The sequence below is a fragment of the Cuculus canorus genome, chromosome 15 (genome assembly GCF_017976375.1).
Source record: "Cuculus canorus isolate bCucCan1 chromosome 15, bCucCan1.pri, whole genome shotgun sequence".
Lineage (NCBI taxonomy): Eukaryota > Metazoa > Chordata > Aves > Cuculiformes > Cuculidae > Cuculus > Cuculus canorus.
In genome coordinates, this window is record NC_071415.1 from 16,788,433 (window position 1) to 16,805,875 (window position 17,443).

Genomic DNA, 17,443 nt, shown 5'->3' on the forward strand with positions numbered 1-17,443 from the left:
CTTCATTCAGGCGATGTCACTGATGAAAACTAATTCATTCTCCTGCCAGTGCATGTGGACTGGTGTTGACAGCAGAATTCTCCATTACAATAGCAGCAATTATATTAGTCTGAACATCTTTGACTTCTTACTCTAAAATATAAGCCCGTTAGTACAGTATTCTTATCCTGTCTAAGTTTACCAAATACACAAACAGAATTCTGTAGGTTCATTCAATCTCATTTAATATAGCAGTACATTTTACTACCTGAAGTTAGGCAACATGATATTTTTTATACATATATGCAAACAAACATTAATCAATTACTTTTCTGTACTTTGGAACTACTCCTTCAAAGATTTCTATACATTTCATTTTCGTTGCACCTGTGCCTGTGTAACTGGAGCTTCAGAAGTGCCACACCTTTTTGAAGCTTCTGGTAATTCATAGATTTTTTAAAATTTTATTTTAAAGATGGAGATACAGATTGTCAAGTGACTGAGCAGGGAAGTGAGAGCGGGAGATGAATTCCTGAGGCTTGGGGGTCTGCCGGGGAAGCCAACGCAAATCAGCTTGGAGGAGGTGCTGTTCTCAGACTGACCTGTTTACTCCACTACGGATTGTTGAGATGCTGCTCAGTCAGCTCTCAAACTCCTGCAGTTCATGGCACAGTTTTTCAAAGCAAACCTAACTCTTTCCACATAGGCAAAGATTACCATAGGCAATGGAATGACTCTTCATTATTGCAGAGAACAGAGCTTTCAAAACGCGTCCATTCTGTTCCTTATTTATATTATCTGTTTCTCTTACAGCTATACTGAAGGTTGTTTCATCTGTCCTACAACTTGGTAATATTGTCTTCAAGAAAGAGAGAAACACTGATCAAGCTTCTATGCCAGACAATACAGGTATGATTTGCGACTTAAAACATTTAGTTAATATTGAGAAACTAACAAAACAGCTGCTGAGTAAGCACTCTATCAGTATTTTTTAATTATTATAGATACACTTCATAGGCATTAAAAGATATGAAAAAATCCATGCTTAAAATCAGATTACTTTTTCTAGTAATCTTAAATCCATAGATTGATGAATAGTGAATTTGTTCCTTGGATCATGAATAACACTTCTATAGCAAGTGGCATCTCTTGCATGTACCACAGAGGAGCTTTTAAGGAAAATAAATAACTTCACATACTTGCTGGGCTGGTCGTACTCACATCTACTGACCTTCCAAGAGAAAATTCAATCTTAAACAAAATATCACTCTTTTATTCTAGCTGCACAAAAGGTATGTCACCTGATGGGGATTAATGTGACAGACTTCACAAGATCTATTCTAACCCCAAGGATCAAAGTAGGACGAGATGTTGTTCAGAAAGCTCAGACCAAAGAACAGGTATCTACTTACAGTCTGCTCAGCTCTCCCAAAACTATACTCCTGTCTTCTTTTCTTCTTACATCTTGTCTAAAGGGAGATGTCAGTTTTCTGTCTCACCATCTCACTAAATTAGAAGGTAATCAGGTTTCTTCTTTCACTTACAATTTTCTCTTTTTATTTTTCAGGCGGACTTTGCCATAGAGGCTTTGGCCAAGGCACAATTTGAACGTCTTTTCCGTTGGATTCTAGCTCGCGTAAACAAAGCTCTTGATAAAACAAAAAGACAAGGCGCTTCCTTCTTGGGGATCCTTGATATTGCTGGATTTGAGATTTTTGAGGTACGTACCATGGGACACAAGCTGTCTCAAATCTTTATTATCACGCAATCATTTGGACAGATGATGACAAAAATCTAAGTTCAGAGACACAAAACCAATTTGGTTCTTTTAAGCTGGCTAGCAGCCCATGGCCAAGACAAGCCACAGGCTGCCTGCACCTGCCTTTCCGTCGGCGGGAAGGGCTGGGGGCTGGCCAATGCTCCTCCTGCGGGCAGGCGCTGCCAGGCGCGGCCTTTAAAACCAGGGTCTGCTTTTTATGCTTCATTGAACAGGCCTCAGTACAAAGATTTACCACTTACTGTAAAATTTTAAGACCATATATTAGAAAAATATGGATCCTTATATTTGAATTTCTGTAGTATATAAAAAGAAAGAGAAGATAGCAAATTTCATCTTGTCATTTAAGTTCCCTCTTGAAGCTCTCTTTCTAACATTAGGAATTCACGTTGTTCCTATTCACAGATCAATTCCTTTGAGCAGCTGTGTATCAATTACACTAATGAGAAACTCCAGCAGCTTTTCAACCACACAATGTTTATATTGGAGCAAGAGGAATACCAGCGAGAGGGCATTGAATGGAATTTCATTGACTTTGGCCTTGACCTGCAACCTTGCATTGAGCTGATCGAAAGACCAGTAAGATTCTATCTCTACAGGTGGGATGCTACATAGATTGCAGCAGGGTGGGTTACGTGTTGGTAAAATAAGAGGCCATTTAAGGTACTCCATTTCCTTTGTTGCCTAGGAGGATTTGTGCCATAATGGATAAAGAAGGTGGTGCTCGTTTGTCTCTGCTTGTGACGATACTGATCTGATACTGCTTACATTGCAGACCAACCCTCCAGGTGTCCTGGCTCTGCTGGATGAAGAGTGCTGGTTCCCCAAAGCTACTGACACATCCTTTGTGGAGAAACTATGTCAAGAACAAGGCAACCATCCCAAATTCCAGAAGCCCAAGCAACTCAAGGATAAAACTGAGTTCTGTATAATGCACTACGCAGGAAAGGTACTGGACAGATTGAGCTATTTTGACTTAGAAAACTTTGATTCTTTGATGCCCAAATGGTAAAAAAAGAAATAGTCTGGTAACCAGATCAATAAGGGATGGCTTTAACTATTTAAAGTAGATATTAAGCACTTCAACTAAATAACATATGAAATAAAATTTGCAAAACATTCATGGCTGTGCTAAGCTCACATACAACCAAAATTAACCAGCACCAGGTTTATTGAAAACCTAAATAATTCAGATTCCTTTCTAGCAAGCACAACTTTTTAAGAGCGAGGTTGGTTCCCTGCCATGGATACCTTTGCAAAACGCTTTTCAGATGCTAGTACACATAGCAACAAATACTCAACTCAGCTCTCAACCACAGAAAGCTTTTCACATCATCATTATTATTATTATTATTATTATTATTATTACTACTATTATTATTATTATTTGTATGATTCGGTGTTAATATAGTGCTGCGAGTTCTTGGACACTCCAGATTTCTTTATGAAGAACAGATTTTTGATGTAGCATTGTTTTCTGCAGGTTACCTACAATGCAACTGCCTGGCTAACAAAGAACATGGATCCACTAAATGACAATGTGACCTCTCTGCTGAACCAGTCTTCAGACAAATTTGTAGCAGACCTTTGGAAAGACGGTATGAACCACAACTCTTAATCAGTAATATGGCTTAAAGGGAGAAAGTTCCACTAGAACTTTTTAATAGCTGTCCCTTTCTGGCAGGACACAAGTGTGGAAAATGCTAAGCATAGAAGAGACTGAAATAAAACAAGAATTATGCATTCTAAAGACATAGTTGTGGAAAGCATCATTAGATAGCTTTAAACACAATCAAAGAATACCTTAATATTATTTAACAACAGGATAAAAATTATTCCACTGGATAACAGATTGGAAAGAGACGCCATCAATTCCTGGTTCTGACACTAACATACCAACTGGATAATTTGCAGGACTGTCCTTTTTAAAGCAAACACAAAATAAAATATATTCTGTGTAATTAGTTGCTCCATTCTGTCACTAGTGAATAAGGATCCTCATTTTCATGTTTGACAGAAGGGGACTATTTACCCAGAAGGCTCTTCTAGTGCTTTTGTTAGTATGCTTCTACTGCATCAAAAACATATTGTTCCTCTGTGGGAAGCTGCACTTTAACAATGTCATGACAGGTGTAATGGCAGGTTTGGACAGTTCATAGAGGTAGTTCCATTCATGCTTCCTTTGATATTTCAGTGGACCGTATAGTTGGGCTGGATCAGATGGCCAAGATGACTGAAAGCTCACTCCCTAGTGCTTCAAAAACCAAGAAAGGCATGTTCCGTACCGTTGGCCAACTCTATAAGGAGCAACTAACCAAGCTGATGACCACCTTAAGGAACACCAATCCCAACTTTGTCCGCTGTATCATTCCAAATCACGAAAAAAGGGTAAATTTCAAATGTTCAATTTTCAGACTATTGGCATATTATTCATGTTGAGCTGCTCACCATACCAGCACATCACAGAGCTCAATCATGTCTTCAAACAGAGATATCACCCAGTAACGTTTTTATAAGTTTCTACTGTGCTAAAAGCACTTTCTATTCCCTTTTCAGGCTGGCAAACTAGATGCCCACTTAGTGCTGGAGCAGCTGCGTTGCAATGGTGTCCTGGAAGGCATTCGTATCTGCCGGCAGGGATTCCCCAACAGGATTGTCTTCCAGGAGTTCCGTCAGCGGTAGGAATCCCTCATTCAGCCCTAACTCTGTGTTTAATAGTGGTGTAATACATGTTTGTCAGTAAAAAATAATCTGATGTGTTTCAACCCCCCTAACATCCATGTCTTTGGCAGATATGAAATTCTTGCTGCAAATGCTATTCCTAAAGGATTTATGGATGGAAAGCAGGCTTGCATACTGATGGTGAGGAAAGCAGTTTTGATCCTACTGATAATCAGATCTGTATTTCTTAGATAAACGCTGGTGAGACTGAACAGAAATGAGAATTGATTTTTAATACCCTAAACCTCAGCACTGGACTTAGCAAATATCCCTGTTTTCCTCCAGATCAAAGCATTAGAACTCGATCCCAACTTGTACAGAATCGGACAGAGTAAAATCTTCTTCAGAACTGGTGTTCTGGCTCACCTGGAAGAAGAGAGAGACCTGAAGATCACAGACGTTATCATCACCTTCCAGGCTCAGTGCCGAGGATACCTAGCAAGAAAGTAAGAATGTGTGCTAACAAAAAGAAGGTCTTCTGCAGCAGAACATTTACAGTAGCCTTTAGTTCTCTGTATAACAAACTGAAGATATTAAGACATTTTATTATTATTTATTATTTGTATTGCATTAGAATTCAACTTGTGTTTAATGAAGGACTCGCTCCCTGCCCAGAAGAGGCTTATTAGTATGTTATACAGAGAAGCAATTACACTGTGAGGCTACTTACACTCTCTGTGCTATATAAACCCTCTAAGGCAATGACCCATCCTTTAAACATCTGCTTGTACATGCAAGAGAAGGATATTGCAGCCCGTGACTGGAGTCTTATGCACTATTACAAGGAGCAGCACCACTGGCCTTTATAAAACATAATTTCTTACACAGCCTGAGCACGAAGCACTGCTCATCTAGCATGACCTCAGTTAACACACATCACAAAACTATTAACAATAATGCCCTTTTTCTGCATACTACCAAGGCATTCAAACTGCTGAGCAATTAAATTTAAATATAACATATTTCAAGAATGATGACCGATGCAAGTTCTGAGTGTCCTTGTACTCTGGAAAGATGTTCCCATCCAGAACTAGAGGTATACTTTGTGGTTTGGGCCCATCTATGGAGTACAAACAACCAAAGAACAGAAGACAAAATAAAGTGTCAGAAAGCTAAATAGAGTTATCCCCTCTCATTGAGCAAGCACAGGCACTTTTAAGGTGATAAAAGAATTTAGACCAGACTTCTCAAACCATGTGGCTAATCAGCAGACTTCAATGCCAGAGTTTCTTTGCTTAATGTGCGTATCTTGCAGACACCTTAGATTCTCAGACTGGACAAATTTGATTTATGTTTTTAATCACAGAGCTTTTGCCAAGAGACAGCAACAGCTGACTGCAATGAAGGTTATCCAAAGAAACTGTGCCGCTTACCTGAAGCTGAGGAACTGGCAATGGTGGAGACTGTTCACTAAAGTGAGTGACTGCTATCTGTGAATCTCTCCTCAGCCTTTAAAAGAAATAAATGCACAAGATACCGAGGTATATCACGTTGGGCACGCTCCTTGTTCCTAAGTCCATTGCAGCTAATGGCAAGAGCCTTATTAGCTTCATAAAATTATGGTATAGAGATACTCTGCATAACTATATATAATGCTATTAACATTAAAGTTAGTTCTAGTTTGAGCAGAAAACAAACTAGTTAAACAAAGATTAATAAAGGATTTTGCATGTTTGGAGACTTTTTTTAATTGCAAAAAACGAAATCATTTCACAAGGGTGGATAATGAGAAAACAGAGTAAAACTGAATTTTGTGAACATGCAGAGTTACGTATCTATGAAAGACTCAGTGGCTCAGGAGTTCCCTAACTGGGACACTAAACGTCTTCCTACTATGCGCTCAAGCAAATTAATTCTATATTCCTATTGAAAAGGCATTGTTTCTTTTTTTTCAAGAACGGTGTTCAGTTTAGATTCAGAAAACTGTTCCTACTTGCATTGATAGCAACCTCCTCTGCAAGCAGGGACAGCAGCAGCACACACGTACATAGCCTTTCTGTGCAAAAGGTGTAGCTTTCATCCATTATCAATGGATGAAAACAGGCTTGGAGCCATTCAAAAAGTACAGGATTGGAGGCAGAGGGACCCACAAGGCTGCAAGAACACACACAGAGGCCAGCAAGGGCGACACTGCTGAGGGATAGTTTAAAGATGCTTACATCAAGCATTTGTCTGCAACCTGCGCAACAACAGACGCCACTGCCATTAGTGTCAGTCAGCCTGACAACCTGGAGTACCAACACTCATAAATACTGACAGAAACATTAATAAACTTTTTATTTCCAGGTGAAACCACTGCTGCAAGTCACCCGCCAAGAGGAAGAAATGCAGGCCAAAGATGAAGAACTACAAAAAACTAGGGAAAAACAACTAAAAGCAGAGAGTGAATTGAAGGAGCTGGAACTGAAACACACACAGGTGATTTAAAGCTCTGAGCCGCTGGGAAACATTACTTCAGTAGAGGCCTAATGTCCACACAAGAACCTGTGGAAGAGCTATTGCCTGTACACCAAGACTATCTAGTAAAAAGACACTGTGGGGCAATTCACAATCTAAGTATTAACTTCCTATCCATTGTATTTGTGTAGCTGTGTGAAGAGAAGAACCTCCTCCAAGAACAGCTTCAGGCAGAAACTGAACTGTACGCTGAAGCTGAAGAGATGAGAGTCCGTTTAGCTGCTAAGAAACAAGAGCTGGAAGAGATTCTGCATGAGATGGAAGCCAGAATTGAGGAAGAGGAGGAGCGCAGCCAGCAGTTGCAAGCAGAAAAGAAAAAGATGCAACAACAAATGCTGGTAAGGAGGCGTAAGTGACAAATACAGGCAATATTGTATTGCACAGAGAAAAATGGAGACCAGCAAATCCCTGATCCTATGAATGTGCTTGCAACGAGCCCTCTGTAACTTGTAGACTATGTGGCTGAAGTCAGAACAATCAGTTAATGCTCTTTCATCCAGATTTCTCTTCTTCCCCATCTCAATTTTAAATATTTTTTTGTTAGAAGGTTAACAAATGTTTCCTTACAAATCACCCAGCAAATCACCCAGCATTACAGACTGTCTAGTTCTTAATAAAAACAACATCTGTAACTTACCTCACATAGTGACAAACATGAAGCATTTCCTGTAATCTAAGTGGTATTTTAGTTTCAGAATTCATTTTTGGGGGGTTTCTTCTTCCCTTCAAAGGACCTTGAGGAACAGCTGGAGGAAGAAGAAGCTGCAAGGCAGAAGCTGCAACTGGAAAAAGTAACAGCAGATAGCAAGATAAAGAAAATGGAAGATGATATACTCATAATGGAAGATCAGAATAACAAGCTAACCAAGGTAAGTGTCGTGGCTTCATTTTCTTACTCTGTAAAAACAGTGCAAGATGAAAGAAAATCTTTTCTTCCACTAGAGCAAGAGGAATACTTTTGATTATATAGTTGCACAGGGTGTACACGTTCCCCAGACCATCAGTACAGTCTCTATCAAACAAGTTTCTGATAATTTTTCCATGCTCATTTAAATAATTCAAAATTGTGTAAAAACACTGATTTTTCCAGTCTGTTGTGGTAACAGTATATTCAAACAAAATATCCACAGCAGTCAAGCACAATCAGTGGAAGACAATTTCTTCATGGCCCCAAGCATAGTAAATAATGCTCTTGGGTTTCAACTCATTTCAACCAAACTTCATTATAAAAACAGGAAGTAAGGATGTATTCCAGTACTTTTTGAAAGGGAATGCTTTTCTGAAGTGGGCCCTGTACTTAACAGCCATTCGAGTGAGTACAAGATTCTAATAGCAGCAGATTAGAGAACATGGAAGCCACAGACATCGCTCCTCAGATCCTCTGTAACTGACAAATTGAAATGTATCACTACAATCTTAAAAAATACAGCATAGAAAGACAGTATCTCGGACATTTTTAGTTAGCATAGGATTGCTTCATGACAACTATGGCAGACACTTTTGTTAACAGAAGCTTTTTATTTTTCTTTCTTAAGGAAAGAAAACTCCTTGAGGAAAGAATAAGTGATCTAACAACAAATCTTGCAGAAGAAGAAGAAAAAGCCAAAAATCTTACAAAGCTGAAAAACAAACATGAATCTATGATTTCAGAACTCGAAGGTAACATGAACAATAGTGGTTTATATCAGGTTTTTTATCTTGGCACACTACAAAAAAAATAAATAGATAAATAAATAGAATTTAAAGAACTTCTACAAAATTTGTAAGACGTTTTCCAAATTTCTTACACTAAAACCATTTTGTGCGTGAGAATCACCAAAACCCCAGGATGCATAAACCATAGATAACTTTTTTTAAATTTTATTTTACATACAAAAGACTAGAGAAAATTGATAAAAAAATTAATGCTTCTTCTTGAGACAGCGAAATAAATTAAATAAGCAATGCCAGTAAGGTATTGCACGTTGCTACAGAAATGCAGTGTCTTGTAGTTAAATGTGCAGCCTCACTGGAGGCCAGAACATTTTATTCCCTGAGTTCAAGATCAGATTAAGGGTTTCTTGCACTAAGACACTCCCATGACCAAAATCCTTACTTTTTCAGTGCGACTGAAGAAAGAAGAGAAGAGCAGACAAGAACTGGAGAAAGTTAAGAGGAAGTTGGAAGGAGAGTCAAGTGATCTACATGAGCAAATTGCAGAGCTCCAGGCCCAAATTGCTGAGCTGAAGGCACAACTAGCCAAGAAGGAAGAAGAGCTGCAGGCTGCTCTAGCCAGGTATTCACTCCTGAATACGCTTACAGTTTGCAAATCCAGGCCAGAACCTCTCTCTCACCTTCCCAGACACTGAGATGTTGTAGCCATGAATCTTCTCTCTCAGTTATATTCTCCCCCCATGCTTTCCCAATTTTCCAGATTTCCTTCTGTGAGAGGTAATTATACTATTGTTTGCCCATAGATATATAATCTGGCCTTCAGATATCAATGAAAACACCTCTTCCCAAAGGCACTGGCAGTGCTGTCAAGTAATGAAAAGTAACGACACACTTCATAGATAAAAGGCAGAAATTCCTTGAGATTGACCTTAATCCATTACAGAGTCTCAGTGGATATTCTGTATAAATTTAAGAGGGACAACACTCAACCAGAAATTTTGCTGATTTCTCCATGCCTTGTGTCCTGATAAGACTGCCAGATCCTTTTTGCATCAGTCTCCCTCTTTTTTTGGTACTTTCTTGCATAGAAACTATAAGCCTTTAATCTCTGTATATTGATTTCCTCAAAGTGAAATAATTATACACATACATAAAATGAAATACTGTCTTTTCAGGCTTGAAGACGAAACTAGTCAGAAAAACAATGCCCTCAAGAAGATCCGTGAACTAGAATCTCACATCTCTGATCTCCAAGAAGACTTGGAGTCCGAGAGAGCTGCAAGAAACAAAGCAGAAAAACAGAAGAGAGACCTAGGTGAAGAGCTGGAGGCTCTTAAGACAGAGCTTGAGGATACTTTGGATACCACAGCCACCCAGCAAGAGCTCAGGTATGGGAATGTAGCACACGGCCCAAAAATAAATGTCATCAAGCTCAGCACAATGTTGTCTAGTAACTGTGCAGCGGTGGTATTTTGCCTGTGACTGGGACAGTGATAACTGCTGCTGCTCCATTTGTGTGTGTTACCTTCCAGAGCAAAGCGTGAGCAGGAGGTCACAGTGCTGAAGAAAGCTCTGGAGGAAGAGACTAGAACTCATGAAGCCCAGGTCCAGGAGATGAGGCAAAAGCACACTCAAGTTGTGGAAGAGTTAACAGAGCAGCTAGAACAATTTAAACGGGTAAACAGAGATCCATCTTATTGAAAACTATCCACTATAAAACATGGCTTCCTTTTATAGATCATTTTTCCTCATTTCATGCTTGTAGGCTAAAGCAAACTTGGATAAGACTAAACAAACACTGGAGAAAGAAAACGCTGATCTGGCTAACGAAGTCAGGAGCCTGAATCAGTCCAAACAAGATGTGGAACACAAAAAGAAGAAGCTAGAAGTACAGCTGCAAGAATTACAGTCTAAATACACCGATGGAGAGCGTGTTCGGACAGAACTTAATGAAAAAGTTCATAAGTTACAGGTAGGAAGGTGTTGGACTTCTTGCCGTGACACTTTGAGCTTGAGAAGACCAGTTTATGCCGTTCTGTGAGGGATGATTTAGCATCTAATAACAAATAACTAAAGATAATTTAAAATGACTCCTTGGGAGATGTTCAATGTCCACTAATCAAGCTTATTGTTACAACTTTGTTCATAGCAGCAGTAAGCTTTCCTTTATTGTTTTATGTTAGTGAATAAATAAGGAAATATAATCAAAATGCATCAACTTCTTTCAAACTTGGGAAGAAGGAAAATCCACAAAAGTCCCCATTCTCCTTTGCAATTCATTGAAAAAAGTATACTAATATTGCCTTAAGAATATGACTAGGTTTGAATATCTAGTCATAAGATACTGAGGAAAACTAGACAAAAAATGGCATTAGACCTTGGGGGGATCCTAATACCAGAGGTCACAAAGATGACACGTGCAGACACTGCAGAGTTTGTGTGTAGGATTTAGTTCCACAGGACGTAAGTCCTACATATAGGCCAGAAAAACTGTGGCAAAACTGTGAATTCCAGTCACGCTGGAAACACTGTTAGTGCTTGAGGTGACCCAGACGCATAGGAGCAGATTCAGATCCTGTTCAAAGTTAAGATCTCAATGTAGAGCAAACTACAGTTTGGAGGAAGATTTTGAAGCTGTGGAAAATAACTGAGTTTATTCACTGTGGTGTCTTACAGGTTGAGGTTGAAAATGTTACTGGTTTGCTCAATGAAGCAGAAAGCAAGACAATCAAATTGACCAAAGATGTTGCAACCTTGGGATCTCAGCTACAAGATACACAGGTAAACTTCCATCCAGTAACAGCTCATCTACAATATTTATAAAATGCACTACAAAAAGACCTAAACTATTGACTGTATTGCTGATTGATGTGGTGTCTGTAGGAGCTGCTTCAGGAAGAAACACGGCAGAAGCTAAATGTGTCTACCAAGCTTCGTCAGTTAGAGGATGAGAAGAACAGCTTGCAAGAGCAGTTGGATGAAGAAATAGAAGCAAAACAAAATCTGGAGAGACATATTTCAACGCTGACAATACAGGTATCAGTGCCATAGCTAAATCACTAGCTCCATCACTCAGAGTTTTGCCAGTAATTCCAGAGGTTTCAGATCTGTAAGAACTATCTTGACACAGCACATGAACCTTCAGGCACCAGTGAAGCTCCACATGGAGCCAGCAGACTCCCTTTTCTTTAAAGCGTGGTCTCTAGGATAGGTACAAATGCAAGGCAGCTCCCAAGATAGTCTTGCACACTAGGCTTGTATGTGCAGTTTTGCGGTCTGCCTCCTTTTATGAAGGCCGGGCAACGGGTAAACTGGTCACTAGCTTCACATGGGTCAAACTAGATAAGATTTCTAGGTCTTGGTTATCCTGGCCATCTTCTCTGCCAAGCTTTGTTGTCACTGCTATAAAGATTTGTCCTCTGAATTCAAATTTCAGCTCTCTGACTCCAAGAAGAAGCTCCAAGAATATTCCAGCACAGTAGAAGTCATGGAAGAAGGCAAAAAGAAACTTCAGAAGGAAATTGAAAGTCTCACACAACAGTTTGAGGAAAAAGCTGCTTCTTATGATAAACTGGAAAAAACTAAGAACAGACTCCAGCAGGAGCTGGATGACCTGGTGGTGGACTTGGACAACCAGCGTCAGTTGGTCTCCAACTTGGAGAAGAAACAGAAGAAGTTTGATCAGGTACGGATTTAAGATTCTCCCTTGCTGTGTTATCACCTAACTTCCCTGGAACTTACAGGCTCCACTGGTTTAACGAAAAATAAGGCAGGGACAAAAAATAAAATAAAGCTTAATTACACATACACTGGTCAATTTTGTATTTGTACACATTTATCGAAAAGCAGAGGTTTTTCTCTGTCATTAACTGACAAGACAGAAGCAATAGAAAAACCCTACTACTAATGACTTCCTGTATTAACACTACCTTTCTACAGATGCTGGCTGAAGAGAAAAACATCTCCTCAAAATATGCAGATGAAAGGGATAGAGCAGAAGCTGAAGCTAGAGAAAAAGAAACAAAGGCTTTGTCATTGGCCCGAGCACTCGAAGAGGCTTTGGAAGCCAAAGAAGAACTGGAGAGAACGAACAAATTGTTGAAAGCTGAAATGGAAGATCTTGTTAGCTCCAAAGATGACGTTGGCAAGAATGTAAGTTTTGAGCTTAGAACAATTTCCACAATAATAATTTAAAATAGCAGCTAACAAACAGATCATTGTTTCCAGTGTGGGAAATTCTCTGTAGCGCACGAGTAAGATCATATATTTCATACATAATTCAAAGGTTATTCCATTTGGGACCAAACTTTCAAGAGACTTGGCAAAGTAACCATAAATCATCTTTATTTTTAACATGTCTTCAAGTATGAAGAAGACTCTTATTGATTTCTAAGATGGAAAAAACATTAAAGAGATTCTAAATAATTTACTACTTTATTAAGCAGCTTTGAAGCTGTAAAATCCACAAATCTGATTTTATTAGTTATATTCGACTTTTGGCACCATTCTAAACACTTGTATAATGCAGCAAAACTCCACTGATGCACTGCCAATCATTTATTTTATTACAGCAATATGATATAATTGTTTCTAATACTAAATAAACTCAATTATGGTACTTGACTAGATTAAAAATGACCATTTGGGATAAAGAGAGTCTCAGGTTATTTTGAGACAGATTTGCAAGCGTACTCTTTCTCTATTTTCAGTGCAAACTAGCTCATTCATTGTCCACAGCCAGTATTTTCAAATGTAGCCATACTGTAGGCAGACGGTGTTTAACTAGAATTATTTCTATTTCTTATGAGTCTGTTAAATTCTCATTGCTCGAAAGGTTCATGAATTGGAGAAATCTAAACGGACCCTTGAACAGCAAGTAGAAGAGATGAAGACGCAATTAGAAGAGCTAGAGGATGAGCTGCAGGCTGCTGAAGATGCCAAACTCAGGCTGGAGGTTAATATGCAGGCCCTGAAAGGCCAGTTTGAAAGAGATTTACAAGCCAGAGATGAGCAGAATGAGGAGAAGAGAAGACAACTCCTTAAACAGGTACGATTCCCCATTATTGGTTTTATAAATACCTAGCCAAGCCAGCTGGGTCCCCAGCCTCAAGCCCTTATTAAAAGGACCTTCCCATAATGAGATGAAAATGTTACATTGCCTTGTGCTTGGCAAATAATAAAAAAAAAAAGTTACAGGTTACTGTACTGAAAGAGGCACAAAACTGCCTAACAGGTTTTTTCCTGTTTCAATAGCAAATGCACAATTGCCAACAGATGTAGCAATTAAACAGCAGGACCAATATAGCATAAAACATGTGTATTGTTATTTCTGACACAGTCAGAAGAACCTTCCCTATATTCTCAGTGCAAGTGAAAAAAAGACATTTTCTAACATAACTGCCTTCTCAAGGTGCAATGAATAGATACAAAAGCATTGGAGATGAAAACGCAACAGGACAGAGTGCAGTTGTATAGTGTGCTGTGACAGCAAGGACAGCTGCTGGAATCATCATCTTGTGATAGACATATTTCCATGAATACAGAACCCAAACCGCTGACTCCTGTCAAGAATCTTCCATTTTTTGACAAAATGGAAATCTATTTTAACTGCCAGGGAAACCACAATCAATAGAGATGTGGAGGGCTGTATATATTATTCTGACATACACTGAGTGTTTAAGAACGATCAAGGATTTTTCTAAACTTCAGTTGTTTTCTATAATGATCAGCTCCATGAATATGAAACGGAACTGGAAGATGAGCGGAAGCAACGTGCCCTGGCAGCTGCAGCCAAAAAGAAGCTGGAGATTGATGTTAAGGATCTAGAAAGCCAAGCCGATTCTGCTAATAAAGCTCGGGAAGAAGCCATCAAACAACTTCGCAAGTTACAGGTATGTAATCTCACAAACACAGTTTTTCTCACTCAATATGAAAGTTAGGTGACATCTGTGAACTTGATGCCTACTACAGGTAACTTCCAAAATTCTCCAGCCAACACTCATCTGCCATTGATTTATCCACATGAAGGAAAACAGATTCCCACATAGAGGGAGGGCCCCAGATAAAATCTATTGCAGGACTTCAATCCTGGTTCTAATGCTTGACTCAAAACCACAAAAGGCTGTTCAGAAATCATACTGTCTCCGAATTAGCATTTTCCCGTTTGCACTGTAAGTCTCTGTATCAACTGTTCTGCCATATGCTGGCAGTTAAACAACAAAAATGGATGTACGGAAAAGATTAAGACTCAAACATTCAGAGTAAATATTTTCAACAGGCAACACAAAAGCCACAGTGTGCAAGTGGAAGCATCGCTCTTCTTGGAATAGCATTTCAGACCTTTCCAACGTGTGCTAGCTGATCTGTCCAGAAATCATAATTTACACGGGTATTATGACTATGTAAAGGTTTATGTGTTCTCTTCTGTCCAAATTTCTTTCTACTGAAATTGTAATAAGGCCAGACAAAAATAAACCTTTGTTTTGGTTTTTTTTTCCCCACCAAGGCTCAGATGAAGGACTACCAACGAGAGCTGGATGATGCACGGGCTGCCAGAGAAGAAATATTTGCTACAGCCAGAGAAAATGAGAAGAAAGCAAAGGGCCTGGAAGCAGAACTCATTCAACTTCAAGAGGTAAAGTGGGAAACTTAGAGAGTATGAAGCTGATGGCGCATAACTTTCAGCAGCAAAACAGAACTACAATGAAATAATACAATAGCTATCAGAGATGGAATGCTATAAGCAGCACTTGTAACAAGTTCCACGTGCTCCCATGCACTCCACTAAAGTTGTTGGATCTATATCTGAGCATAGTGAGATTAAGCTGCAAAAAATCACAGAGAAAGGCATAGTTCACTGGTCCTAAAGGGAAATGAACTGTATGATTTGACACAAATTGTTTTCAATAGCTATAAATTCCTGAAGTCTTGTTAGTGCTATTATTCCTATGTGTATTAAATGGCAATCTTGTGACTAAAACCAATAAAACGGAAACCAGCTGACAGGCTGGATAAAGTGTATTTCATTGCACTTCTCTAGGATTTATGATATGACAAGAATTTACTAATTAAAGAAGACAATGCACATTATACCAGTTTTAGAAAGTTTACAGTCCTGCTATAACTGTTTGCCTGAACATTCGCTTACTTCTTGCTTTACTGTGCTGCCTTTTCCTTTTCTCCTAGGAACTGGCTGCTGCAGAGAGAGCTCGCAAACAAGCAGATCTGGAGAAAGAAGAGATGGCAGAGGAACTTGCAAGTGCTACTTCTGGAAGGTAGGAATAGACTGGATTACTCAAAAGGCTGTAAACATACTGCTGAACACAGCATGGCTGCCAAGAGAAGGTATGTTCCCCTCTCAAAAGCCATCTGGTCTTGACAACACAACATACGCACAGATGACTAGTTTCACTGAAGTATTTTGATGTCTTTTCTTCATGAATTATTGGCAGTTCATAATAGTTGTAGACACATTCAACTGGTCAGAGTCATAATTACACACTTATTAAATTTAACTTACAGGACAAGCCTTCAGGATGAGAAACGGCGCCTGGAGGCAAGAATCGCCCAACTGGAGGAAGAGCTAGAAGAGGAGCAAAGCAATATCGAGGCAATGGGTGATCGCATGAGGAAAGCGGTACAGCAGGTAAAGCTCATTTCAGCATGTGTCACTTTCTTCTTGGATTCCAGGGAAAGCTATCCGTGGTTCAGAATACATACCTGGAGAATTGTCATGTCAAACTGTCATCTGTTCTTTCTCTGAAAGCATGCAACACTTGACACCATCCATTCTCACTCTTACAGGCAGAGCAGCTGAACAATGAGCTGGCAACAGAGCGCTCAACGGCACAGAAGAACGAAAATGCTCGGCAGCAACTGGAGAGGCAGAACAAAGAGCTGAAGAGTAAGCTGCAGGAGATGGAGGGAGCTGTGAAGTCCAAATTCAAAGCTACAATTGCTGCTCTGGAGGCCAAAATTGCCTCTCTTGAAGAGCAATTGGAACAGGAAGCCAGGTACTAGTCTCCCCAAGGGCACAGCTGTCCATTTATTGTTCCAGTCAATTACACAAAATAAACAAAGGCCTAAAGGATTCCTGTCATCAGCTTCTCGGTGCCACTGAGGCTTGGTAAAGTCTCTCTCTCACTTAATAATTCTTACACATGTGGCCAGAAACTGGAGCTGTTACAGGTTCTGACTAAGAACCATTTTATTCCTTAAAAATTCTACTGGTATCAAAGGGAAGGAGCTGCTCCCCAACATTTTAGAGTAAACTGCCCTAGGATCCAGCCAAGTTAATTACCATAATGCGTTGTGCTATTTGTAGGGTTATTTCTTGAGGAAATCACCTGGTGTTTCAGAACAGATCTCCTGGAGCACCTCTAGCATGCAGCAAAGACAAATCCTTGTTTTGATCTGAAGAACATGACCTTTAAGTTTTGCCTAGAATTCATCTGTTAAATTCAGCAACGCCTTTAACAATGGGTCCTTGGTGCCAGTTTCACGAGCAACATGCCTGAAGGAAGACCACAGACCTTCCAGATCACCAAACGTTGCACTTTCATTTGCAGAGAGAAGCAGGCTGCAGCCAAGACATTGCGCCAGAAGGACAAGAAGCTGAAGGATGCATTGCTGCAGGTGGAGGACGAGAGAAAGCAAGCGGAGCAGTACAAAGATCAGGTATCAGATTGTGATGACAGTCTCAGTCTGGGGAATGGGGATTTTAAGTTCTACCATAAGAAAGGAATAGTCCATGTTGTGCTCCAAAGAAATATCCCTCTAGAAAGCAGACTGTCTGCTTGGATTCTATGTAGGGAGAGCTATACAGCTCCTTGCAAAAAGATGGGGCAATAATTCTTT

At 39.6% G+C, this 17,443-nt stretch overlaps 1 protein-coding gene across 4 annotated transcripts in view; it reads left to right on the forward strand.

The window, feature by feature from the left end:
* Positions 1 to 17,443, forward strand: part of MYH11 (myosin heavy chain 11) — a 58,142-nt gene that overhangs the window by 35,378 nt on the left and 5,321 nt on the right. For all 4 annotated transcript variants that reach the window (XM_054081004.1, XM_054081005.1, XM_054081006.1 and 1 more), the window contains 30 exons: positions 793 to 888; positions 1,261 to 1,379; positions 1,547 to 1,699; positions 2,162 to 2,335; positions 2,532 to 2,705; positions 3,240 to 3,354; positions 3,951 to 4,144; positions 4,313 to 4,434; positions 4,549 to 4,618; positions 4,763 to 4,923; positions 5,784 to 5,892; positions 6,764 to 6,895; positions 7,066 to 7,272; positions 7,666 to 7,803; positions 8,470 to 8,593; positions 9,038 to 9,209; positions 9,763 to 9,975; positions 10,120 to 10,264; positions 10,353 to 10,559; positions 11,264 to 11,368; positions 11,471 to 11,623; positions 12,024 to 12,272; positions 12,527 to 12,739; positions 13,422 to 13,634; positions 14,317 to 14,478; positions 15,093 to 15,221; positions 15,773 to 15,861; positions 16,109 to 16,232; positions 16,391 to 16,599; positions 17,155 to 17,263. In XM_054081004.1, coding sequence (XP_053936979.1) covers positions 793 to 888; positions 1,261 to 1,379; positions 1,547 to 1,699; positions 2,162 to 2,335; positions 2,532 to 2,705; positions 3,240 to 3,354; positions 3,951 to 4,144; positions 4,313 to 4,434; positions 4,549 to 4,618; positions 4,763 to 4,923; positions 5,784 to 5,892; positions 6,764 to 6,895; positions 7,066 to 7,272; positions 7,666 to 7,803; positions 8,470 to 8,593; positions 9,038 to 9,209; positions 9,763 to 9,975; positions 10,120 to 10,264; positions 10,353 to 10,559; positions 11,264 to 11,368; positions 11,471 to 11,623; positions 12,024 to 12,272; positions 12,527 to 12,739; positions 13,422 to 13,634; positions 14,317 to 14,478; positions 15,093 to 15,221; positions 15,773 to 15,861; positions 16,109 to 16,232; positions 16,391 to 16,599; positions 17,155 to 17,263 — 4,580 coding nt within the window. The remainder of the gene's footprint in view (positions 1 to 792; positions 889 to 1,260; positions 1,380 to 1,546; positions 1,700 to 2,161; positions 2,336 to 2,531; positions 2,706 to 3,239; positions 3,355 to 3,950; positions 4,145 to 4,312; positions 4,435 to 4,548; positions 4,619 to 4,762; positions 4,924 to 5,783; positions 5,893 to 6,763; positions 6,896 to 7,065; positions 7,273 to 7,665; positions 7,804 to 8,469; positions 8,594 to 9,037; positions 9,210 to 9,762; positions 9,976 to 10,119; positions 10,265 to 10,352; positions 10,560 to 11,263; positions 11,369 to 11,470; positions 11,624 to 12,023; positions 12,273 to 12,526; positions 12,740 to 13,421; positions 13,635 to 14,316; positions 14,479 to 15,092; positions 15,222 to 15,772; positions 15,862 to 16,108; positions 16,233 to 16,390; positions 16,600 to 17,154; positions 17,264 to 17,443) is intronic.